Here is a 24,271-nt window from a genome sequence, read left to right on the forward strand (position 1 = left end):
TTACAGTTCAAAATATAGATTTAAGTAAAATTAAATGGTATAGAACATGCATTTTATATATACAGTATGTTTTAATATATTATTCTATAAAAATATATAGATCCAAAAACGTTGTAAAGGAGAAAAAGAGATATATAGCTAGGAAAAGGAGGAGAGACCAAGGCAGTTGAACAAAAAAGTTAGGTGAATATAGTTGGCCTCATAAATTATACCCTTTTACTCATTCTTCCTCTTTCCTCCCTACAAATATCCTTATAACCTTTTCTCTCCTCTTCTCCCTCTTCCTATTATGCAAATTAACATATATTTACATATACGTAGTCATCAGAGAGGGAGAGAGCGAGAGATCTAGATAGTGAAAAGTTTCCTAATCAATGGAAGGGGTTCACAACACAAACCCGATGTTAACCCTAGAAGAAGGCGAAAACAGCAATCCTTTTCCTTCCTTTGATGAAAAAACCTTGATGATGATGGCTCCTTCGTTAATGTTTACCGGCGATGCAGGTCCATCTTCTTCTTCTTGTTCTCCAGCAAGTTTCCATCTATCTGCTCAGCCGGAGAACCGTCAGGGAGGTGGAGGAGATATGGGAGGATTAGTGAGTAATGATAGCGATCATAGTAATAATCATTGCAATAAAGGAAAAGGAAAGAGATCTCCGGCAATGCAGAGGATAGCGTTTCATACGAGGAGTGATGATGATGTTCTTGATGATGGTTATCGTTGGCGAAAGTACGGTCAGAAATCTGTAAAGAACAATGCTCATCCCAGGTTCTTCTTTTACTAATTTATTACATTTATTAGTGTGTTTAAAAATAAATATGACATCGTTATATATACATATTAGATATGTTAAAAATAAATATAAAGTAGATATCGGAATTGACCTAAACTTACATATACACATGCACACTCTACTGGTCACGTGTATTATTAGTTGGGAAACATTTGTTTAACAACCTAAACGATCGAAGTCATCATTTTGAGTTAGTCCGGTTGTAATACGTTATTGCTTGTGTCTTGGAATTTAGAGCGTTCATTTCGTACTGTTTATATAAACAGATACCTGAATTATATGTAACCAAAAATATTCTTTAATTTGATTACTCATTTGAAATTATAAAAAATAATTATTGCAGGAGCTATTACAGATGTACATACCACACATGCAACGTGAAGAAACAAGTGCAGAGATTGGCAAAAGATCCAAACGTTGTTGTAACAACCTACGAAGGTGTTCATAACCATCCTTGTGAGAAGCTCATGGAGACTCTTAGTCCTCTCCTTAGGCAACTTCAGTTCCTCTCCAGAGTTTCTGATCTGTGATTTGAATGTTAACTAGTTGGTGTAATTATTTAATTATGCTTTAATCGCTCTATTGAGCCCTCATCTCCCAAGAGATAAAATGTATAGAAAAAATTTGAGATCATAGATGTTTATGTTTATTCCGATGATTTGTGTTTGCTTTTGATTTGCGTCTAATTGTCTCCTTGTTGTGAATTGATTGTTTAGTTTTAGCCTTTTAGGTGAACGATCATATATAGACATTTACTGGACCATTTTTAAATTTAGAAAATGTTTGGCGTCATTGTGTGAATGTCAAAACATTTTTTTTAAAGCATGATGTTAAAATCAATATTATTATAAACTATATGATTTTTTTTTGATTTTTTTTTCTGTATTATAATATTTAATTATTTATAAATTCAATCATATTGTTTATATATTCTATCAATAATTTATATTATATATTATTTCCACTATATTTATGATGGGACCTACAATTAGTTGTTATCTCTACTAAACGTAAGTATTAGCAAGGTTTAAGTAATTATAATAGATAGTTTCTCACCACTCATTGGAAAGTTGTCGATGTGGGATTGTAAATGTCCCTCCTTAATTACCAACAAAAAAATAAAAATATTTATTGACAAATAATAAATAAGTAATTCTTTTAATTCATTAATTCTTTCTTTAGTTTTTCATTGACAATAAATAAATAAGTTTTTATTGAAAGTTAAATGAGGATGTAAAGCAATTTACATAATTGACTTCTAATTCTCCCTAGTGTAAATTAACATCAGTTTTTATTGATGTGTATCATATTAAAAAGTGATTTTATTAAAAATTGATACATTCATCAATTATCTAAATGATGTGAATCTATAATTTATATCATTTTTTAAAAAAATGATACAAACGAATAAAAGTTAAATCAATTTTATTTAATTGATGGCAAATTAGTTAATTAAAACATCACTTAAATAACTGATGTTAAATCATATTTATTTGTTTTATTTTAAAATAACTAATTTAAAACAACATTAATCTTCTCATTCTATATCTCCAACACCGAAACTTGCAACTTGTACTTCGAGCCTTGTGCATCCAAAGACTCAATGGTTTCAAAGAGTTGTTCAAGAGATCGAGAGAGCTGACCTTTTTGTTGTGGCCTTCCCATCATTGTGTAGGTTTTGTCTGACCCCATTTGACCATATGCGAATATACAAACTTGTAGTTACATACAAAGCACATTTTCTATATACAAAATAAGCAAAACATGAAAGAAAGTATTAATGATATGCATTATTAGGGGAACAACAAATGTTTTAGTGATACCAACATCTGGACCTAATGTATCACCTTCTTAGAATTATTGAATTCACTCTCGCTGCAAAACTAGGAAAGATGAGCAATCGATTGTACAAATTTGGTCCGACAAAATGTTCACAAACACCAAACATCTTGAAGTTTCCTTCTTACCAAGGTTGTGAAAATATGATTTTCTTTGTTAGTCATGATCCAAATATGGGCAATAAGGATAGAGATGCAATAATAATAAGTAAAAGAATGTATAGAACAAATCTGAGATCATAGATGTTTTATGTTTATTGAGATGAATAAATTTGTGTTTTGACTTCAATTACAAATACATATCATAACATGCATGATTCATGAAACATGTATGAGGGGGAATAGTAGTGTGAGAAACATTTAGATCGGTTTGATTTGATGACAATCCGGTTTATTTTCTAAGACGGTAACGAGAAACAGAGTAAAATTTAAAATTGAAGAAAACTAAACATATTGAGACTCAATCAATAAGAATAAAAGACTCAAACTACAACTCATTAACGAATAAAAAAAGTGATCCGGTCTTAACCAAATCTAAACATAGGATTCAAGTCGAATAAACTTTTTCCTATCGAACTATATAACCAGGCCACCTTAGACTCAAGGTTTTAACTTCCGGAGTCTAAGAAGATTTAGAAGGATCAAAGATCTGACCAACAAACAAAGGGGTTCCTGTTTTGTCTTCTCTAATCATAAAAAGAAATGGATGATCAGCAACAAAATCTATCCTCTTCACAAAAGCACATCCAAAGATTCCAACAACAGCAGTTGCAGTAGCAGCTTCAGCACCTTCTTCATCAATCTCAACACAAGCTTTTTGGTACACTTCCACCCTATCCAATCCTACTATATTGAAAGTCTTTAAAGCCGAGAATCCGAATTCGATCTTAAACTTTGGGATTCTGATATCACCAACATCAACCTTTTGAGTCGGGATATGGCTATCCAAGAAACCAAGACTTGACGCCATTCTCTCCACAAGATTATCCAAACCATATTTCTCATCAGGGAGATAGAAATACATAGAGAAACTTCCACTGGTATCACCAAGGCCTTGTCGAAATGGGAGCTTAAGGACCTTGAAACCATCATAAGCCTTTATGTATTGGTTCTTATGGCTGCTCATGAAAGGCACAGAAACTGAAGTCCCATCGAGAAGGTGAAAGTCTTGGTCTTTCGTCATCGATTTATGGAATTTATCTTCCCAAGCTCCCTTGAAGTACAAGGCGTTTCCATAAATCCAGATGGTGTCCTCTGGAACGGATCCATGAGGAAGAAGATCTTTAATGAAACCATTGGTGCAATGTAAAGCCCATGCATTCACCTCCATACGCAACTCTTCAGCCTTAAAAACAAAAACAAGAACAAATTTTATCATTCAAAACCAAAAGCTATATCAATACTAGACTAGTTTCATAAATAAGTCAAAAACAGAGCAAACAGGGGATTTTAGTTATAGGGTACCTTTGATTTGAAATCCACTGAAGCCAAAACAGATTTGAAAAAGTTGTAGAAGAGATTATTCGTAGATGGATCTATATATAATGATTGGTCGATCCAAGCGCCATTCACCACTTTGACCGTTGGGCCACCTATATGACTACCGTCAGCGAAGACGAAGGTAGCAATGACGCTGAAAACAGAGTTGAGCTCATCGATGGAAGAAGATCTGAGGAAGGAGGGGATTTTATCGGCGATCACAGAACTGCCGCTGCCGGGACCAGAAGCCATCATGGTGAACACTGCGTTCATTGACGCCGGCGAGAAAACGCTGTTAGAGCGTTTGGCTACAGTAGAGAAGAGATGCCATGAAAGGAACATGGAGACTTCGTTTTGCTTCTTCAAAGCTTCTCTCACGTCCATGACTGACTTTGACCTTGCTGCGAAAGAGATAAGAGAGATATGCAACTTCGTGACGATGTTAATGATGACTTTATAAGTCATAACTTAGGTGTGTATTTATAGTAGAAGTTTCAACTTCACAATGACGCTACTCTTTGAAAGCTTCAATATTACGCTACTTTTAAAAATAAAAATAGAATAAAGCAACGCTACATTTATTTATTTATTTTTGTTTAAAATGTCATCAAAATAAAGCTACAATGTTTTTTTTTGTTTTGTCGTATTAATTATGGAAAATAGAAATATAGACTCAAACTATTATAATTATAATTAAACCATTATTATCTCAAATTATTAAAGTATTTATTATTAATTTCGGGTATTTTTCTCAATTATTAATCGAAATAATTAAACCCAACGAACATAATGGAATGGAAAAATCTTTAGATATCAATTAAAGTTTTCGGTTTTTCACAGAACCTGTGAACTTTGCCAAAACCATAAAACAAAAACTCAGTTAACTAACCCACCATTCGACCAAACCATAACGCGGTTAATAATCAATCATCTGAGTCCGACTTAGACTAATTTCGAAGGGTCGAAGAGCTGACCAACGAACAAAACGGTCCCTGTTTTGTCTTCTCGAATAAGGAAAAGAAATGGATGATCAGCCACAAAATCTGTCTCAGGAAGACAACAACCGTCCTCCTCCACATCAGCAGTTGCGGCCGCAGCTTCAGCACCTTCTTCATCAATCTCGACACAAGCTTTATGGTACATTGACATTGAACGCAGTCCCAGACTCATTACATCCAAAACACGATTAACAGAAAAACCAAATTTGATCTTAAACTTTGGAATTCTAAAGTACCTAACCTCATCTCTGTAACTCGGAATGTGACTATCCAAGAATCCAGGCGTAGATGCCATTTTCTCCAAGAGATCATCCAATCCATCTTTCTTGTCCGGAAGATAGAAATACATTGAGAATTCACGTTTGTTATCATTACTCGCTTGTCGGTAAGGGAGCCTGAGGACCTTGAAACCGTCATAGGCTCTTACGTATTGATCCGCATAGCTGGTCATGAATGGCACAGAGACAGTTGTGCCATTGACAAGGTGAAAGTCTTGGTCTTTTGTATAGGACTTTTCAAATGGTCTTTCCCAAGCTCCTTTGAAATACAATGCGTTTGCGTAAATCTTTTCAGTTTCGTCTGTAACGGATTCAGGTGGAAGAAGATCCATGATGAGATTATTGGTGTGATGCTCAACCCATGAGTTCACTTCTATACGCACTTCTTCAGCCTTCAAAAAGAAACCAATTCATTAATCACCAAAAAGCTATATCAGAAATTTCATTATTACAACTATTCAAAAGTAATTTTCTACATTCAAATTTGTCAATCGCAATTTTGTAAGACAGCCTCATCATAGTAGTTGAGGTTTTGAAGCGATACGAAACAAGAACTATTCGCTCCCAATATGACTCGTTTTGTATGTTTTCTTTCAATTCAAACAGCTCTTCCAATATGAATCGTACGTTGAGTAGGAAAATCAAATCAGGTAATGTTGTGAAACCCTAGCTTTTTAAAAAAAATTATGTGAAACCCTAGCTAGTTATTTTATATATATCTATCAAACCCTAGATTTGTGTTTTTTTTTTCTGAAAAAATTTACCTTTGATCGGAAATCTACTGGAGCATAAACAGCTTTGAAGAAGTTCTCGAATAGATCTTTATACTTGCGATTATTAACCGGAAGGGATTTATCAATCCAGAGGCCATTCGCCGACGTTATCTTTGGGTCGCCACACGCGCTGCTGTCAGCGTAGACGACGGAGGAAAGTTTGCGGAAGACGGTTTTGAGTTCATCGATTGAAGAAGCTCTGAGGAAGGAGAGGACTTCATCGGCGACTAAATCACCTCCGGGACCAGCGGCGTGCATGGTGATCGCAGTGTTTATGGACGCCGGAGAGAAGATGACGTTAGAGTCTTTGGGTGGGAAAGATAAGACGTGCCGGGAAAGCATCATCGCGACGTCTGCTTGCTTCTTCATAGCTTCTCTTACATTCATGTTTTGATCTGTAACGACAAAGAAAGAGGACTCGAAAGAGGTCAGACTTGTAAAACAGTTAAAGGGTGGATGTGCTTAAATATTGAACAGTTTGGTTTTATTTTAGGAAATTGAAATTATTAATAAAATCTAGATATCCTTTTAATAAGTTGTATGAAGGAATCGGGAATAATTTAATTTGGATAGATCCCTTATTTATTAATCTTCTTTTTCTTTTCTTTTTTTTTTCAAATGGGAAGGTAAAATAAAAAAAAATAAAAAAAAATCAATGAGAGTAATTTTAAAGTTGAAACAAATTTATTGTGTAAAGAAAAAGAAGAAAAAGTAAATACTCTTCTTATTTTCTTTTCAAATGGGAAAGTACAAAAGTAATTGTGAGGATGTTCCTGCTGAGGATAAAGAGAAAGGGACGATGGCCATGGAGAAAATGAGAGTAACTGTGAATGAGACCGTAAAAAGGTTTTTAGAAGATTATAAAGACGACAAGAAGAAAGTTGAGACTATGGAAAAGATAAAGGATGGGATAAGGAAGATGGACAAACTTATCGACGATGCTGCTAAGATCTTGATGTTCTTGATCTAACCTTTTTTATTGTTGGTGGCTTGTTTCATGTTTTGGCTAAAGTTTGGCTATAGACCCTCAATTGCTTTAATACTTGCTCTGTTCGAACTATCTTTTTGAGATTTTGTTTCTTAATAAAAGACTTACTCTGTTTTGGGAAACAGAGTTTTGGTGTTACGTTTAGTTTTGATGTTTTTTTTTTTGTTAAATATTTAGTTTTGTTCTGATGTTTACAAGCTTATTTATCAATCAATAGCTAAGAGAGAGATCAATAACTAAGAGAGACATCTTTTCATTATAGTAAATCTTATCAAGTTGGTTACATGAATCGATAACAGAGTTTAAACAAAAAAAACCATTGAACCTGTGAACTTTGTTAAAACCATTAACCAAACCTCACTTGACTAATCTACCGTACCATTCCACCAAATCATAACCTTGTTAATAATCATCAGAGTGGGAATTAGGTTGGGAACAAGATTCCGAAGGGTCGAATAGCTGACCAACGAACAGAACGGTCCCAGTATTGTCTTCTCGAATAAGGAAAAGAAATGGATGATCAGCCACAAAATCTATCTTCTTAGGAGGCTCGCTATTAAGAGCATAAGTTTCTACTCTACAAGCAGTTGCCGCAGCAGCTTCAGCACCTTCTTCATCAATCTCGACACAAGCTTTATGGTACATTAACATTGAATACATTCCTAGTCGATTCAAAACACTTGTAACAGAAAAACCGAATTCGATCTTAAACTTTGGAATTCTAAATTTATCAAGTTCATCTCTGTAGAAGTCATTTTCTCCAAGAGATCATCCAATCCATCTTTCTTGTCCGGAAGATAGAAGTACATTGAGAATTTATGATTGGTACCACCACTGCCTTGTCGGTAAGGGAGTCTGAGGACCTTGAAACCGTCATAAGCTCTTACGTATTGGTCCTCATAGCTGGTCATGAATGGCACAGAAACTGATGTGCCATTGACAAGGTGGAAGTCATAGTCTCTTGTGTCGTACTTTTCAAATGGTCTTTTCCAAGCTCCCTTGAAATACAAGGCATTTGCGTAAATCATGTCAGTTAGGCTTGTCACTGAATCAGGACGAAGAAGATCCATGATGAGATTATTGGTGTGATGTTCAACCCATGAATTCACCTCTTTACGCACTTCTTCAGCCTTCAGAAAAACCAAATTCATTCATCACCAAACGAGCTATACATATGTTAGGGTTTGAATTTGAGTCGTTGTGTTTGTGTATGTTCTTCAGTTCAAACAGTTCTACTTCATCCAGCAAAATCAAAAGAGGGACTGAAGTAAAAGATTACCTTGGATCGGAAATCTACAGGAACGTAAAGAGCTGAAGAATCCTAAAGCAAACAAAACAGCTAAATAAATAAATAAATCCAGGAACCAACCTCGTCGAAATCAACTCTGTGGCAATGCCCTGAATCAGATCAGATGCAGAAGTATCCGCCGATAAGATCAAGCCACGACCGGAATCAACGAAGAGCGAGCTTCGAATCATCAGCTAGCTTGAAATCGAGATCAAATCCACGAGACTTGAGAGTGTTGAAGAAGATAGAATGAGAGGACTTAAGTGATACATCATCGAGAAGAACCAGAACTCGCCGGAGAAGGAGAAACTAAGTAAAAGGAAGAAGGAACAAAGAGATCAACGCGCCGGATCTCGAGAGGTTCATCATACAGTATTTGGTTCCTAGGGACGACGCCGTTTCTTTCTTGCTTATTTTCAAAAATGGCCAAATTATTATGCTTTATTGGGTTTTAATAATTGGCTTATGTGACAATTTACTGCGGATCAGGAGGGTTGCTAACCATCCATACTTATGTTTTCCTTCTTTTAATCGTTGATCAAATTCCTTTTTCTTTGTATTTGTATTAAAACAAAAAAAAAAAATCCTTATTTTAATTAGAAACCATCATCATAATTAAAAAATCCTTTGTATTAGGTTTACATGATTGTAAACTTTAATTTAATATACTATTATTTAGTTTAAAAGTAATTAATACATCTACAAAATTTTGGTGTTAAATTTTTAGTCACTCGGTGGCCAAAATTATTCATCATATGCATTATCAGGGGAACAACACATGTTTTAGTGATATCAACATCTGGACCTAATGTATTACCTTCTTAAAAATATTAAATTCACTCTCGCTGCCAAACTAAGAAAGATGAGCAATCGATTGTACAAATTTGGTCCGACGAAATGGTCACAAACACCAAACATCTTGAAGTTTCCTTCTTACAAAGGTTGTGAAAATATGATTTTCTTTGTTAGTCATGATCCAAATATGGCCAATAAAGATAGAGAATTAGAGATGCAATAAAGATAAGTAAATTGAGAATGAAAATAATATTAATTAATCTTAACTCTTAAGTGGATCCGTGACTTATACAACAAAAAGGTGTATATATTCTACTAATGCTAGTTGTATTATCATTAGAATTTTAGTTTTGGTAAAGGCATGAAAGGAAAAAAAAATTTTAGTTTTGGTAAAGGCATGAAAGGCATGTTATATTCTACTAAATAGCAACACATATAACATGAAATGTAAAGGCATGAAAGGAAAAAAAATTTAGACTCAGAGCTATTTGTGCATGGAGGACCATAGAGAAACTTTATTCGAGCCCTTGTCTCTTTCATAATTTTGTCAATGACAACATCATTGCCACAAGTGATGCGACCCACTAGAATACGGAACAACGGCTCCCTGGGACACCCTGACCAACTCTCCTCCTTAGATATTTCAGCCATGACTAGATATTGTTATATAGCAATGTGTTAGAAGCGAAAAGAGAACACCCAAGAGTTCAATAAAACAATGCACAAAATCTATAGAAGTAATAGCTGCTTGGCCAGCAGTATGCTAATTATTTTTAAGAAATTAATGAATTAATTATTTTTCAGAAAAACTTTAGAGTAGCCAAAATCACAATGTTGGGCGTCTATCAAACAATGTATTTTCTAATTTCAGATCTCTATGGCATATTTGCTGCAAAATTCATTTGTTTCATTAGTAAAACATATAACACAAACTATTCTATATATACAATTTGGTGTATATCCAAATAAATAATTTTACCATTGTATGTAATGCACTCCGCAAATGAGTTGTTGAAAAAAATATCTAGCCTGCAAGTAGAATTAGTCAATTAATTAAATTAAATTAAAAGTTTAACAAAAACAATATTTGGCGATTTTTTTATATGTGGTGATTAACAAGTAAAATGCATGTTTTTTTTTCTTTTTTGATAGTCAGGTAAAATGTATGATATTGACAAGAATTTAATTTCTAAACCTCAGGTTCGCTAAATCGACCCGCGGTAGATATCCATTCGAACAGTTCTCCTCCAGCTGCATACTCCATTACAATCCCAAGATGTGTAGGAGTTAGAACAACCTAAAATCATCAACACGAAATTTTTAAGCTTTTTTTTTTTTTTTTAATCTTATCAACATCAAATCATGGATTGAATATGGAACATGTCGAATAAAACATGGGACTATATATATGTCCATATCTTGCTGTCGGCAATGAAGGATAGTTTGCGGAAGACGGTTTTGAGCTCATCGGTTGAAGAAGATCCGAGGAAGGAGATTATGATCGCAGCGTTTATTGATGCCGGTAGGAAGATGACATTAGGTTTGGAGGCGGACGCAAAAGATAAGACGTGCCTCGTAAGGAACATCGCGACGTCGTTTTGCTTCTTCATAGTTTTTTCACATCCATGTTTGATTTACAAAAAAGAGGGAGAGAAAGATGACATCCATGTTTGATTTACAAAAAAGAGGGAGAGAAAGATGACATCCATGTTTGATTTACAAAAAAGAGGGAGAGAAAGATGACATCCATGTTTGATTTACAAAAAAGAGGGAGAGAAAGATGACATCCATGTTTTGTTTCTTCGTGCTTTATATAGTCAACGGTTTGATTAGGGAATTTAAGATTACTATTTTTACAAAGAAAAATTTGGGGATATTTGTATATACGCAAAAAAAACGAAGTAAATGTTCCTTCTCACATGGAAAAGTAAATAAATATTCAATGAAAGTAAATTTAGTCGAAACAAATTATTTTATTTTATAATCTCATATAAATTTGAACATACGACATAATAGACCCCGAAATTAACCAACTCATATATATTAACTCTTGGACTCGTCCAACTTGTCAACAGTGGCTTTCGAATGGGCTAATTTCTTAGTTAGGGTGTCACAGCAGGCTTCAGAGTCGATGTCTCTTTCAATGCCTTCTGAGTGACTCTTTCGCTTCAGAGTCCTGCCTGAGTCCTGCCTTTCGAGTTTGAAGTTTGCAGGAGTGGTATTATGTTCACGCTGGTAGTCCTCCCACCTAAGCTCCTCATGTTTTTTTTCTATGTATGCAGGAGTGTCTAATGCATCAAAAGCACCTCCAGTTTCAGAGCTACCAAAGGCTGGATCGAAGATTTGACCAGCGAACAAAACTGTTCCAGTTTTGTCTTCTCTAATCAAGAAAAAAAATGGATGATCGGCCACAAAATTAATCGGAGGAGGAGGCCTATAAGCGCTGCAGCCCTCAATGCCAATTAGTGCAGTAGCAGCTGCAGCTTCCGTACCTTCTTCATCGATCTCAATGAAAGCTTTTTGGTATAATAACACATTAAGGTCAAAGTCATTGAAAACGCTGGAAGCTTCAAACCCGAATTCAATCTTAAACTTTGGTATTCTGAATTCACCAACACTAACTCTCCAACTCGGAATGTGACTGTCCAAGAAACCATCAGTAGATGCCATTTTCTCCACAAGGTTATCGAGTCCATCTTTCTCGTCCGGGAGATAGATACACATTGAGAATTGGCGGCTTGTATCATTATGTCCTTGTCGGTATGGCAGTCTAAGGACCTTGAAACCGTTGTAAGCCTTTATATATTGACTTTCATAGCTTTGCATGAAAGGCACATGTACTTGTTTGCCATCAACAAGGTGAAAAGGTTTGTGTTTCGTCATTGATTTGTCGAATTTGTCTTTCCAAGCTCCTTTGAAGTACAAGGCGTTTCCATAGATCCAGAGGGTTTCGCTTGTAACGGATGCAGGAGGAAGAAGATCTTTGATGAGACCATTGGTATGACGTAAAGCCCAAGAATTCACCTCCTTACGCACTTCTTCAAACTTCAAAACAACAACAACAACCATATAGTTACAAAACCACAACCAAACCGAACCAATGTATCGAAAACATTGAGTAAGATATGTAGTTTCTCTAAGTACAGTTTCACACAAGCTCTTGACCTAATCTAATCAAAGCAAATTCAAAACCTAAAATATACTATATTTTTGCAGAAAAACTTAGAGGAATCAGAAACTAACCTTGGATCGGAAATCAACTAGAGCAAACTCAGCTTTGAAGAAATTCTCAAAGAGATCCTTCGACGCGTGACTACACGGACAAGATTGCTCTATCCACACTCCATTAGCCGACGCGATTTTTGGCCCACCTCTTTTGCTTCCGTCGACAAGGATGTCCGAAGCGATTTTACGGAAGATGGCGTTGAGTTCGTCGGTGGACGAAGACCTAAGAAAGGAGAGGATGCAGGATCTTAGTGTTTCATTGTCGGAGGTAGCAGCGGCCATGGCGAGAACGGCGTTGATAGATGCCGGAGAGAAGACGAGGTTAGAATTTTTGGGTTTGGCAGAAATTACTTTCTGCGCAAGCAACAGAGCAACGTCGTTTTGCTTCTTCATCGCTTCTTGTAAATCCATCTTTTGCTTTTCCTTCGTCTTTGAGAGAGGGTTATGCTATTTTCTGGTGTGCTGAGTTTTTTTTGGTTCTTCCAATTAATTTTTTGTTCTGAGCATAAAATATATAGATATATATATATATATATATGTATAAGATAATATAAGATAAATCGTATATTTACGAGAACAAAAATGTAAAAACAAACATATTGATTTATTAGATTTGTAAAATTAAACATTCTATGGTATATTTACTTTTATGATAAATCGTAACTATCTTGGGTTTTTTTTTATTGAATTTGTTATTTAAATAAGTATATGATTAAATAATTATTTTTTGTATAAATAAAATTTAAGTGAAGTTTCTAAAGTATTATCATTCATAACAAATATTATATTATATGTCAATTTGTTTAGTAATATTATAAAATTGATTAATATATCCAACACATAGATTTTAATTAAAATTTAATATTAGTTTCTAATACAGCATCTCTCCACTTTTAAAAATATTTTACTATTTACAGATTTTCTTTTGTCAGTTGTTACTTATAACATCCTTCTAACAAGATGTAACAGTAGCAGAGTTTCAAGCAACAATGATAATTCTAGAGTTGTTGTGTAATTATCAAAAGAATGAAGAACGAAGAGGTTCCCATGAAGAAAATAATAGCATATCAATAATTCATTGGATGTTTGTTAATTTTTCATGCATTATGCGCTCTTATGTTGGCAAGAGTAGTTCTTATAGTTTTTAGTGGCTTAGCGATGATTTAACCACAACATCACTAATAATATAGTTAGGTTTCAATCCAATTAATGAACATTTTCCTAAACCCAACAAATCAAATTTTGGTTAAAACTGATGAATGTATATAATTTAGCGAACCATAAGTTCAGAAAGAAAACCTAAAAACGACAGAGAAATTAACCAAATTTATAGACCAAACTCTAGTCCGGTTAATGAAAGCCGGTCATAATTAAGCAGAAGAAGATTTGGAAGGATCGAAGATTTGACCACCGAACAAAACAGTTCCGGTTGTGTCTTCTCTAATCAAGAAAAGAAATGGATGATCTGCCACAAAATCTATCTTCTGTACTCTCGCGCAACCACCAATAGACATACGTAGAGCAGTAGCAGCTGCGGCTTCAGTACCTTCTTCATCCACCTCAATCAAAGCTTTATGGTGCAATGACACTTCAAGGTTAAAGTCATTGACGAAAACCGTTGAAGCATCAAACCCAAATTCAGTCTTAAACTTTGGGATTCTGAATTTACCAAGTTTAACGATTTCACTCGGAATGTGACTATCCAAGAATCCAGGAGTAGATGTCATTCTCTCCAAAAGATTATCAAATTCACCTTTCTTGTCCGGGAGATAGATATACATTGAGAAATAGCGGTTGGTACCATCATCACCTGGTAGATAAGGAAGCTTGAGAACCTTGAAACCATCATATTCCTCAACGCATTGCTGCTTAGAGCTTGTCATGAATGGCACAGACACTGAGGTTCCACTGAAAAGGTGAAAAGGTTTGTGTTGCGTCCTTGACTTGTCGAATTTGTTTCGCCAAACTCCTTTGAAGTACAATGCGTTGCCGTAAATCTGAGTGGTTTCCTTTGTAACGGATTCAGGAGGAAGAAGATCTTTGATGAGACCATTGGTGTGATGTAAAGCCCACGAATTCACCTCCTCACGTACTTCTTCAGACTTCAAAACAACAACAACAACAACAAACATTATAACAAAACCACAACCAAACAAAACCGAACTAAAGATCGAAAACATTGAATAAGATATAAATGTAGTTTCACACATGCCAGCTCTTGACCTAGCTAATCTAATCAAAGCAAATTCGAAATTGAAAAGAGAGAAATCAGAAACCAACCTTGGATATGAAATCAACTTTGGCGAAAGCAGCCTTGAAAAAGTTATCAAAGAGATCTTTCGACTCGGGGCTACACGAGATTGATTGCTCTATCCACACTCCATTAACTGAAGAAATCTTTGGCCCACCTGCTTTGCTTCCATCCACAAGGACGAGAGAAGCGATTTCGCTGAAGACGGAGTTGAGCTCGACGGTGGAAGAAGACCTAAGAAAGGAAATAATAGAGGACCTTAACGTTTCCTCTTCGCAGGTAGCAGCGACCATGGTGAGTACGGCGTTAATAGATGTCGGAGAGAAGACGAAGTTACAGTTTTTGGCTACGGCAGAAATTACTTTCCCCGCAAGGAACAGAGCAACGTCGTTTTGCTTATTCATCGCTTTCTGCACATCCAGTATCTTCCTTCTCTTCGCCTCTGCGCGAGAGGGCTCTGCGATTTCTACACTGCTTAATTTCGGCCTCACCATCTTTCAAAAGTTTTTTTGTGTCTCTGTGGGGTGTGTACTGTGGGTATATATAAGATATTTATATAGAAGACTAAGATAAGAACTAGGGTTTGGTGCACCGTCCTATCAGGGAAAAAAAAAATGTCTATATATGGGCCAACAAATATGTCCAAGATAAGCCCATCGTTGCACCGCTTAAGGACGAAGAAGTGATTAGGTTAATTAACAAGGACACGTGTAGTATATAAGCAGCCGAAACGAAATCGAACGTAGAGATACAAAACAAAACAAATAGATGTAGTACAGATTTATTCAACTCAACGTACGGTTTACCGAATCACTATAAATTTAGCTAAAACAAAAAATGCTTCGGATGTTCAGCTTCCAAAGAAGCAGAAGACTCTGCGTCACAAAGAGTCTCTCAAAACAAAGCTGTTCTCAACTCTCAAGCGAGTATAATTAAGTAATGCACTTTTGCACTTTTGCACTTTTGCATCTTCATTTGTACTTTCAAAAGAATGCCAATTAGTCAACTATGATGCGAGTATAATTAAGTAAAATATTATTTACATGTTTATTTTAATATAGACATTAGTATATACTAATATACATTTATCATAACAAAAAAGTCAAGTTTATTAATCAAAGAATTCGATGTAGTAGTATATGTGATAGAAGAAGGAAAAGTTCAATGAGACATCATCTATCTTAACATTTTTGAAGTACATTTTTGTGTCATCCTTTCTTATCTTTGTATCTAAACAAGTCTCAACTAAATTCTCTACAATCTTTATAACCAAATACAATCATTTCCTTATTTGATAATATTAATTTCCTAAAATCTATCTACCTAATTTAAAGCAATATGTTACATTTAAATAGAATTATTCTTTCACTTTTATTTAATCTTATATTTAATTATTTGAATTACTATTTAATACGTAAAGTTAATAAAATTTTAGATTTTTTTAGCATATGATGTGATTTGAATTTTTATAAACAGGTATATATTTTAAAAATTGTTTTAGGATTTTTGTAACCAAACAAGTATTTCCAGATATATATTATTTTATATTTGAGTTATTTTAATATATAATAAATATTTACAATTAAAAGTTAAAATAACATGCAATGAAATTATATTGTTCAAATGATTTAGATCAATACGAATATAAATTTAATTATCATTAATTTGGTGTTACACAGGTAATTTATCATTTCATTATTTTGCTAACATTATCAACATTAGGATATTAGATATATTAAATTGAGTAATTTATGATAATATGGAGAACAAATTATTTTGCGGTAAACTGTGGGTTAAATCCTATAATTAACAGTCAAATACAATTATATAATCTTACACTAAACAAAACTAACACATAAATATATAACTTAAATTTTGATCTATTTGTTATAAATATTTGACTGTTAATTTCTTCAGAATGCATGGAATTATTGATTTATAACAAATAAAATATAAAAGGAATGAACCGTGGTGTACCACAAGGTAAATCCTAGTCTAATATACATATATGATATATATTTTCAGAAAGAAAAAAAAAAAAAAAAAAAACCTCGCTTAATTATAAATCCTTCTCCTAAGTGAATTTAGAAACCCATCTGGACCTCTATAAATAAACGAAATAATGCAGCAACAATCATCAGAACACAGAGACAATAGAGTTTTTTTGTACGTAGTCATTGCCTAATCAGTGAATCATATCAAGCTTCGGTATTATACGATATGGATAGCATCTCGACGAAATTTAATCTTAGCTATATATCTAAGACGCAGACCGTGAGTTCCAAAATTTCAGGATCCTTCTCAATAAGTATCCGAGAAGTTGAGCGGACTCTTGTCCGGAGTCCTAACGGTCGTGAATTTCTGGCTTCCCAAAAACTCGTAGCGGAGAAAAAAGAAGCAGCAATAGATATCCCATATATTTTCCTTGCTAGTGAAGAAATATGCAGAGGATATCTGGCTATGTTGCTTACCAAGGCAAAGTCCACGTGCCGGTGGCTCGACAGTGCATCGTTCCAAAAATCAGCAGAGACGCGGTTAGTATGAGCCGCCGCCTTGGAGAAACAGGGGAAAGAGGCTTCTTGCTTGAAGCTGAAGTTGAAATTGCTAAGGAAACATGGCTGGATAACTGGTTAAGCGCCAAGGATTATGACTCTCAAGGTCGTCTAATACCAATGGAACAAGACTGCACAATCTGTCTGGAAGAGTTATCATTAGATGGTGGTCAAAAGAAGATCATGAAATTGTGTTGTTCCCACAACTTCCACACGGATTGTATTCGGACGTGGCTGCAGCGCAACCACTCGTGCCCAACTTGTCGTGACGATGTCCAGAATCCCCGACCGCAAAAAAAAATGAAACATATGATATTATTGGCTGAAAGTTAATAGACAAAAGGAGGTTTTAGTCGATCGTTTCCATCTATGAAAAACACATTTGTGCTTTAGGCCACAATTGTAATCTAAAGGCCACATGTAATTAACACATTTTATTATGGTGGTTTAAGCAAATTTCCTAAATCTTAATGGCTCATCTAAAGAGACCGACACTTTCCTACCTTAATATTCATTAGACTTGGCTTTCCTTCTTTTACCTATCTTTTGTATTTCACTAGAAACAAATGAGAGAAAAAATCATATAAATTTGTTGTTTGCTAAGTTTGCTTCCTTTCTTGACAATTAAGTTATAAGATCATAACTCTAAATTGAGATCGGAGTCCATCATCATCAGAATGCCACAAATATTATGTTTCTTAATACAAATGTATAAAAATGTAATATAGATTATTAATTAACCAAAAATTACAACTTTGACGAGGACACTTAATTAAAAATATAAAGATACCAAATTTGATCACAGTTACGTCAAATCAGTGACAGCGAACAACTGAGCATGAGCTAAAAAAACCTAAACTAAACTATAAAATCCCTCCTCAACTCAAACCAATTGTCGGTTTCTAAATATAATTGCTTGAATTAGAACATGAACTAATTAAACCCAAAACTACCAAGGCATAAACTTGACTTCTCTCTTTACCAAAGCAATTAAGATCAGAACCCGGTTAAACCTGATATGAGCCCGTCTAAGAAGATTTTTTCGAAGGATCGAAGATTTGACCAGCGAACAAAATAGTTCCGGTTTTGTCTTCTCTAATCAAGAAAAGAAATGGATGATCAGCCACAAAATCGATCTTAGGAAGAGTAGAAAAGCTGTATCGCACCATAGCAGTGGCAGCAGCAGCTCTTGCACCTTTTTCATCGATCTCGACGCAAGCACTATGGTAAATATGAAGCTTTTCTTCTTCCTTGGAAGCCTTAAACATGAAAGAGATTTTAAACTTTGGAATAGTGATGTTATCAACTTTATCTTTGTGATACGGAATGTGTTTATCCACGAATCCAGGAGTAGATGTCATTTTCTTCACGAGTTCATCCAATCCATCTTTCTTGTCTGGCAGATAGAAATACATTGAGAATTCACGATTGGTATCATCATCGCCTTTTCGGTATGGGAGCCTGAGGACCTTGAAACCATTGTAAGCCTTAACGTATTGCTCCTCTTTGCTGCTCATAAATGGTACAGACACTGACGAGCCATTGACAAGGTGAAACTTTTTGTTTTTTGTACACCATTTCTGAAATGGTTGAGCCCAAGCTCCTTTGAAGTACAATGCGTTTCCAGAAACCTCATTGGTTTCGCTTTCAACTGATCCAGGAGGAAGAAGGTTTGTGATGAGACCATTTGTCTGATCTGCAGCCCATTTATTCACCTCAAGACGTATTTCTTCAGCCTTCATAACAATAAAACATGTCAATAAAAATCAATGAATTTGTTTTCTTTTTTTTTCCTAAACATTGAACTATTAAAAACTGTCTTTGAAACATTAAAGAGTTTTTCCTTAACTGTCTCATAATAATTTCATTATTTGGTTTTAAGGTTTCTTTAGGGTTTTAGGATTTGTTATAGACTTTATGGTTAAGCAGTTTGTATTCAAGAACAAACAATCTTTATATATAAACCCTAATTAAGAAACCAAACCATATATGATCATGTAAACTTTCATAAATATATTTACAGGTTATCCGTTAAATTTAGAAAACTGAGTAGCTAGGGGGTACATTACCTTAGATCGGAAATCAACTTCAGCGTAAGTAGCCTTGAAAGATTTCTCTATCAGATCCTTAAACGGATGATCAACTGGGAGTGTTTGCTCCACCCAAAAGCCATTAATATACGAGAATTTGGGGCCACCGCTTGCACTGCCGTCAGCAAAAACCACCGTAGCGATCTCGCTGAAGACAGCTTTAAGCTCGTCGGAGATAAAGCCGTAGCGGGCAGCCATCATTGTGTATGCGGAGTTGATTGATGCCGGAGAAAAGATGAAGTTAGAGTTTCTTGCTTTTGAAGCTATTAGTTCACCCATAAGGGCCAAATCTTCGTCGTTTCGCTTCTTTATTGCTTTTCGCAGATCGATCTTTGACAGAGAGGGACTTGGGATTACTTGGGAAGGATCTGCTGTTTTCGACGATATGCTAAGTTCTTGTATAGTCATCTTTGGATGAATCCTTGAAACAAAGGTCATCCTTGGATTCATCCTTACAAGAAAGGAACTTGCTACTGCGAATCGTTGAGCTATCATCTTTTTAAGTTTTCCGCCTAGTTCTTCTGAGATATCATTTGTGTGTGCAGATGTGTATATAGAATAACTCTAATGCAGAACAGCAGAAGGTATAAGATACCTAGTTTCTAAGATAGAGAGAACTAGGGTTTTGCTAATAAACGAAACAACGTGCCGTTTTTTTTCCAAGAGACGAGGAACATTATAATTTTCATTTAGAAGTTTTGACAAAAAACAACATAAAGTGTGTATCTCACAGAGAATATATCTCAGATTCACATAGCTCAAAGACATGTCAAGTGATCCAGAGTAGTCAAGGGAAAAGACAGAAATACTCCCTTGCCAAAGTGATCCAGAGCAGAGGAAGAAGAAGACAGTTTGATAACACTTCAGCTCAAGCAAGTGTCTTGAACCAAGAAACATGGAACACACAAAACAGAGTTTATGGGATTTCTCTTCAGCCTTTTCCACCCTAAAGAGAAACAAAACAATGAGATGCGTAAGGAGAAAGGCCCCTAATAAAACTGCTGTACCATTTGAAGCTTTAAACAATCTCACCTTGCGAGGTGGGGTTCCTCTCCTTCCTGCTTTGCCAAATCCGAAATTTCCTTTCTTCTCAGATGCTTTAAGGATCTGAAACGAGCACGTCAAGGAATCATCCACACTCATCATTGCTCCTGCGTTATCAAACTCTCCACAGTAGTTTGGGGCCGAGAATATCGTTACTAGCTGTCTATTTGCAAAGAATTCATACCCGTCTTCCACAACCTAAAGTGAAAAAAAACAATCAAACTTCAATGGGTTAAAGTATTCGTCCATAATTAGTAAGTCATAATAATAAGCTTTGAGTAACACTATANCAGATCGATCTTTGACAGAGAGGGACTTGGGATTACTTGGGAAGGATCTGCTGTTTTCGACGATATGCTAAGTTCTTGTATAGTCATCTTTGGATGAATCCTTGAAACAAAGGTCATCCTTGGATTCATCCTTACAAGAAAGGAACTTGCTACTGCGAATCGTTGAGCTATCATCTTTTTAAGTTTTCCGCCTAGTTCTTCTGAGATATCATTTGTGTGTGCAGATGTGTATATAGAATAACTCTAATGCAGAACAGCAGAAGGTATAAGATACCTAGTTTCTAAGATAGAGAGAACTAGGGTTTTGCTAATAAACGAAACAACGTGCCGTTTTTTTTCCAAGAGACGAGGAACATTATAATTTTCATTTAGAAGTTTTGACAAAAAACAACATAAAGTGTGTATCTCACAGAGAATATATCTCAGATTCACATAGCTCAAAGACATGTCAAGTGATCCAGAGTAGTCAAGGGAAAAGACAGAAATACTCCCTTGCCAAAGTGATCCAGAGCAGAGGAAGAAGAAGACAGTTTGATAACACTTCAGCTCAAGCAAGTGTCTTGAACCAAGAAACATGGAACACACAAAACAGAGTTTATGGGATTTCTCTTCAGCCTTTTCCACCCTAAAGAGAAACAAAACAATGAGATGCGTAAGGAGAAAGGCCCCTAATAAAACTGCTGTACCATTTGAAGCTTTAAACAATCTCACCTTGCGAGGTGGGGTTCCTCTCCTTCCTGCTTTGCCAAATCCGAAATTTCCTTTCTTCTCAGATGCTTTAAGGATCTGAAACGAGCACGTCAAGGAATCATCCACACTCATCATTGCTCCTGCGTTATCAAACTCTCCACAGTAGTTTGGGGCCGAGAATATCGTTACTAGCTGTCTATTTGCAAAGAATTCATACCCGTCTTCCACAACCTAAAGTGAAAAAAAACAATCAAACTTCAATGGGTTAAAGTATTCGTCCATAATTAGTAAGTCATAATAATAAGCTTTGAGTAACACTATAATGAGAAGTTGAAATGCCACAGATACATGTCTAAAAAGGGGTTTTCCTCAAGCAAGCAAAACATCACCTGATGAGCTCTGCAAATTAAGTCAAGGTCATGTGTTTGAAGAAACTCCTCGACTTTATCAACCCCAAAAGTGTAAGAGACTCCCCTGTCATTCTCTCCCCATCCTTCAATATCCTTGTCAGGATCAGACCACAAGAGATCACATAGCAGCCCATGGTCAGGAATGTCAATAGGACGAGCAATGTTCCTGATCTCATCCAAGTGCTTCAACTCAGGGGATAGCCCGCCGTGCATACAGAGGATCTTTTCATCGATAAGAGCAGCAACAGGGAGACAATTAAAGCAGTCAGTAAAAATCTTCCAAACTCGAACGCTATATCTCTTCTTGCACTCGTCATAGAATCCGTAAATACGGTTAATCGAAGCACACTCATGGTTGCCACGTAGAAGAAAGAAATTCTCTTTGTATTTGATCTTGTATGCAAGAAGAAGGCATATGGTTTCTACACTCTGCTTCCCACGATCTACATAATCCCCAAGGAACAAATAGTTTGCAGCCGGTGGGTAGCCACCGTACTCAAACAATCTCAATAGATCCGAGAACTGACCATGTGTATCTCCTGTTAAAAACATACGACGAAAACAAAACCATTATAGAAGTACTACTACGCTCACACAAGCATCAGATTCATATGCATTTATACAAAGCTCTAACCAAGTTCTGCTATCAAAGAAACACAAGTTTGACCAATCATCATCATCATAATACAAATTCCTCTAAATAATTTCAACAGCTCTCTAATTAGCTAATTAACCTCAAGTTCTATTCTAATGACCAAAACGTAATCAAGGAACAAAGATTGTAAAGGAATTGTGGTTGGTAATATAATGGAATACCACAAATCTTGATAGGAGCCTCGAGTTCGAGGAGATTAGGTTGACTGAGAAAGATCTGTTTAGCGGTAGAACAAAGATGTTTAATCTCAGCCTCCGTGAACTGAACCTGCTTCGTGGTCTTCCCGTTCTTCGCTCCTAGTAACCTCTTTATAACATCATCTACCACACTATCTTCCATCAAAAAAAAAACTACAATAACCCCTTCGAATTCGAAACACCGGCGGGATGGGATTGAGATAAGAGTTTTTTTGTTTCCGTCTTCGACCTCCAGTTTCGGAGCTCCGTTTCCGATCAAGGTTGTTCAGAACCACCACCGTCGTCTTCGTACAGACTCAATAGAGAGAGATAAAGAAGAGAGGGTTTGTGAAGAAGGTAAGAAGAAGAAGAAGACGGAAGAGGAGGAGCCCTAGACGGCTAGACAGAGAGAATCGGCTAGAGAGAGAGACAAGGGGGAAGGAGAAAAAAGGAAAGCACACGTGCGGCTCGTGTGTACCGGAAGGGACGGCTTCGTCTTTTGACCAAACTTTATTTCTTTCTTAACAAAAAACAATTTTGGCATTTAAATATGTTTTTATTTTCTTTTTGTCAAATGCGGCTAGAGTGTTTTGTTTTTCAGAAAAATAAAACTAAACTAACATTTCTATATTTTGTGAATCGAAACAAATCAAATAAAGAGTTCGAACTAAAAAATTATTTTACTTTTTCCAAACGGATAATTTGAGTTATACATTTGGTTGACCAAAACAATGAACAATACTATATTTTTTTTATTTGAAATCCGAATAAGTGGATTAAAAAAAAACTCCCGACTCCATTTTGTTTGTAGAATCTTTTATCAATATGTTGTCTCTTGAACGTGTCCAAACGTATACTTAAATTATTTAGAAAACGTAACGAAGACTCTGCCAACGCTTATCCACATATATGTGTCATAAACCAATAAAACCACACAAGCATATATATATTTTATGTACAAACATGGGAGATCCACTAATATGCACTATTTGGCACAATACAATTGTTCTTCTTCGTATAATCTAGGCCCAATTGGCAATTGCTAATCCAACATTTACGTAAAGGTGCAGTTTAGCACTAATTTGGATTATAAGTTCTCTTTATTTTGTTCATAAAAGATAGGGATTAGTAAATGGTGGTATTACATGTTTTAATTTTATGTCTTTTTTTAAGCAAAAACTAAAGAAAAGAAAAATAATAAAAAAAGAAACTATTAAAACGGAATCCACACAAATCTAACGGCGTTCATTCATTTCATATATTCAAGATAAGGGGTAATTCCGTCAAAAGATAATATAAGTCCCGACACACCCCCCGCTCCAAGCAAAGCCACCTGAGAATCTTCCAGTGGCATTTTTGGAAACTCAAATGAACCAAGTGAGTTTTTTCACTTGAATACGTGTCACTCAATTAACCAGCTAGATCACGAAAAACCTCGTCACCACTCTTACATCCAACGGCTCTAAACTCTCAAATAATGACCGGTACGGACGAGCTCACCGGAACAATCTCACCGTCCGACGGCTTATCTAAAAAAAACAAAAGACAAAGTTAATTTCCCGAAAACTATAAATACTCCAATCTTTTTTCTCTCTTCTTTCACTTTTCTTTTTGCCCTAGATTTATTATACACCATCCCCCCCCCCCCCCCCCCCCC

The 24,271-nt window shown here is 35.5% G+C and overlaps 7 protein-coding genes, 1 long non-coding RNA gene and 1 pseudogene across 9 annotated transcripts; 1 reads left to right on the top strand and 8 right to left on the bottom strand.

Moving 5' to 3' along the window:
• On the top strand, window positions 297-1,550 carry LOC104714754 (probable WRKY transcription factor 56). The gene is made up of 2 exons (XM_010432211.2): window positions 297-769; window positions 1,138-1,550. Exons 1-2 carry the CDS (start codon window positions 375-377, stop codon window positions 1,322-1,324), a joined length of 582 nt encoding a protein of 193 aa, XP_010430513.1. The 5' UTR covers window positions 297-374; the 3' UTR covers window positions 1,325-1,550.
• Window positions 3,040-4,544, bottom strand: LOC104714755 (serpin-Z1-like). The gene is made up of 2 exons (XM_010432212.2): window positions 4,097-4,544; window positions 3,040-3,977 (listed from the first exon to the last, which is right to left on the bottom strand). The coding sequence occupies exons 1-2, from the start codon at window positions 4,493-4,495 to the stop codon at window positions 3,255-3,257; spliced, it is 1,122 nt and encodes a 373-aa protein (XP_010430514.1). The 5' UTR covers window positions 4,496-4,544; the 3' UTR covers window positions 3,040-3,254.
• LOC104714756 (serpin-Z1-like) lies at window positions 4,860-6,605 on the bottom strand. 2 transcript variants are annotated; one of them, XM_010432214.2, is made up of 3 exons: window positions 6,152-6,605; window positions 5,346-5,779; window positions 5,131-5,241 (listed from the first exon to the last, which is right to left on the bottom strand). In XM_010432214.2, exons 1-3 carry the CDS (start codon window positions 6,545-6,547, stop codon window positions 5,226-5,228), a joined length of 846 nt encoding a protein of 281 aa, XP_010430516.1. In that variant the 5' UTR covers window positions 6,548-6,605; the 3' UTR covers window positions 5,131-5,225. The 2 variants fall into 2 exon arrangements, with proteins under 2 accessions (XP_010430515.1, XP_010430516.1); XM_010432213.2 differs by having other exon boundaries at window positions 4,860-5,779.
• Window positions 7,386-8,835, bottom strand: LOC104714757 (annotated as a pseudogene).
• LOC104714758 lies at window positions 9,559-10,887 on the bottom strand. The gene is made up of 3 exons (XR_755889.2): window positions 10,427-10,887; window positions 10,211-10,260; window positions 9,559-9,884 (listed from the first exon to the last, which is right to left on the bottom strand). It is a non-coding gene; the product is annotated as an uncharacterized LOC104714758 (long non-coding RNA).
• Window positions 11,275-12,894, bottom strand: LOC104716086 (serpin-Z2-like). The gene is made up of 2 exons (XM_010433429.2): window positions 12,475-12,894; window positions 11,275-12,276 (listed from the first exon to the last, which is right to left on the bottom strand). Exons 1-2 carry the CDS (start codon window positions 12,865-12,867, stop codon window positions 11,275-11,277), a joined length of 1,395 nt encoding a protein of 464 aa, XP_010431731.1. The 5' UTR covers window positions 12,868-12,894.
• LOC104714759 (serpin-Z2-like) lies at window positions 13,769-15,215 on the bottom strand. Its single transcript, XM_010432215.2, has 2 exons — window positions 14,737-15,215; window positions 13,769-14,558 (listed from the first exon to the last, which is right to left on the bottom strand). Exons 1-2 carry the CDS (start codon window positions 15,199-15,201, stop codon window positions 13,827-13,829), a joined length of 1,197 nt encoding a protein of 398 aa, XP_010430517.1. The 5' UTR covers window positions 15,202-15,215; the 3' UTR covers window positions 13,769-13,826.
• Window positions 18,075-20,625, bottom strand: LOC104714760 (serpin-Z1-like). Its single transcript, XM_010432216.2, has 3 exons — window positions 20,382-20,625; window positions 19,329-20,295; window positions 18,075-18,995 (listed from the first exon to the last, which is right to left on the bottom strand). The coding sequence occupies exons 2-3, from the start codon at window positions 19,842-19,844 to the stop codon at window positions 18,288-18,290; spliced, it is 1,224 nt and encodes a 407-aa protein (XP_010430518.1). The 5' UTR covers window positions 19,845-20,295; window positions 20,382-20,625; the 3' UTR covers window positions 18,075-18,287.
• On the bottom strand, window positions 21,028-23,047 carry LOC104714762 (serine/threonine-protein phosphatase PP1 isozyme 3). The gene is made up of 4 exons (XM_010432217.1): window positions 22,600-23,047; window positions 21,763-22,322; window positions 21,395-21,604; window positions 21,028-21,308 (listed from the first exon to the last, which is right to left on the bottom strand). The coding sequence occupies exons 1-4, from the start codon at window positions 22,775-22,777 to the stop codon at window positions 21,294-21,296; spliced, it is 963 nt and encodes a 320-aa protein (XP_010430519.1). The 5' UTR covers window positions 22,778-23,047; the 3' UTR covers window positions 21,028-21,293.

The sequence above is a fragment of the Camelina sativa genome, chromosome 9 (genome assembly GCF_000633955.1).
Source record: "Camelina sativa cultivar DH55 chromosome 9, Cs, whole genome shotgun sequence".
Lineage (NCBI taxonomy): Eukaryota > Viridiplantae > Streptophyta > Magnoliopsida > Brassicales > Brassicaceae > Camelina > Camelina sativa.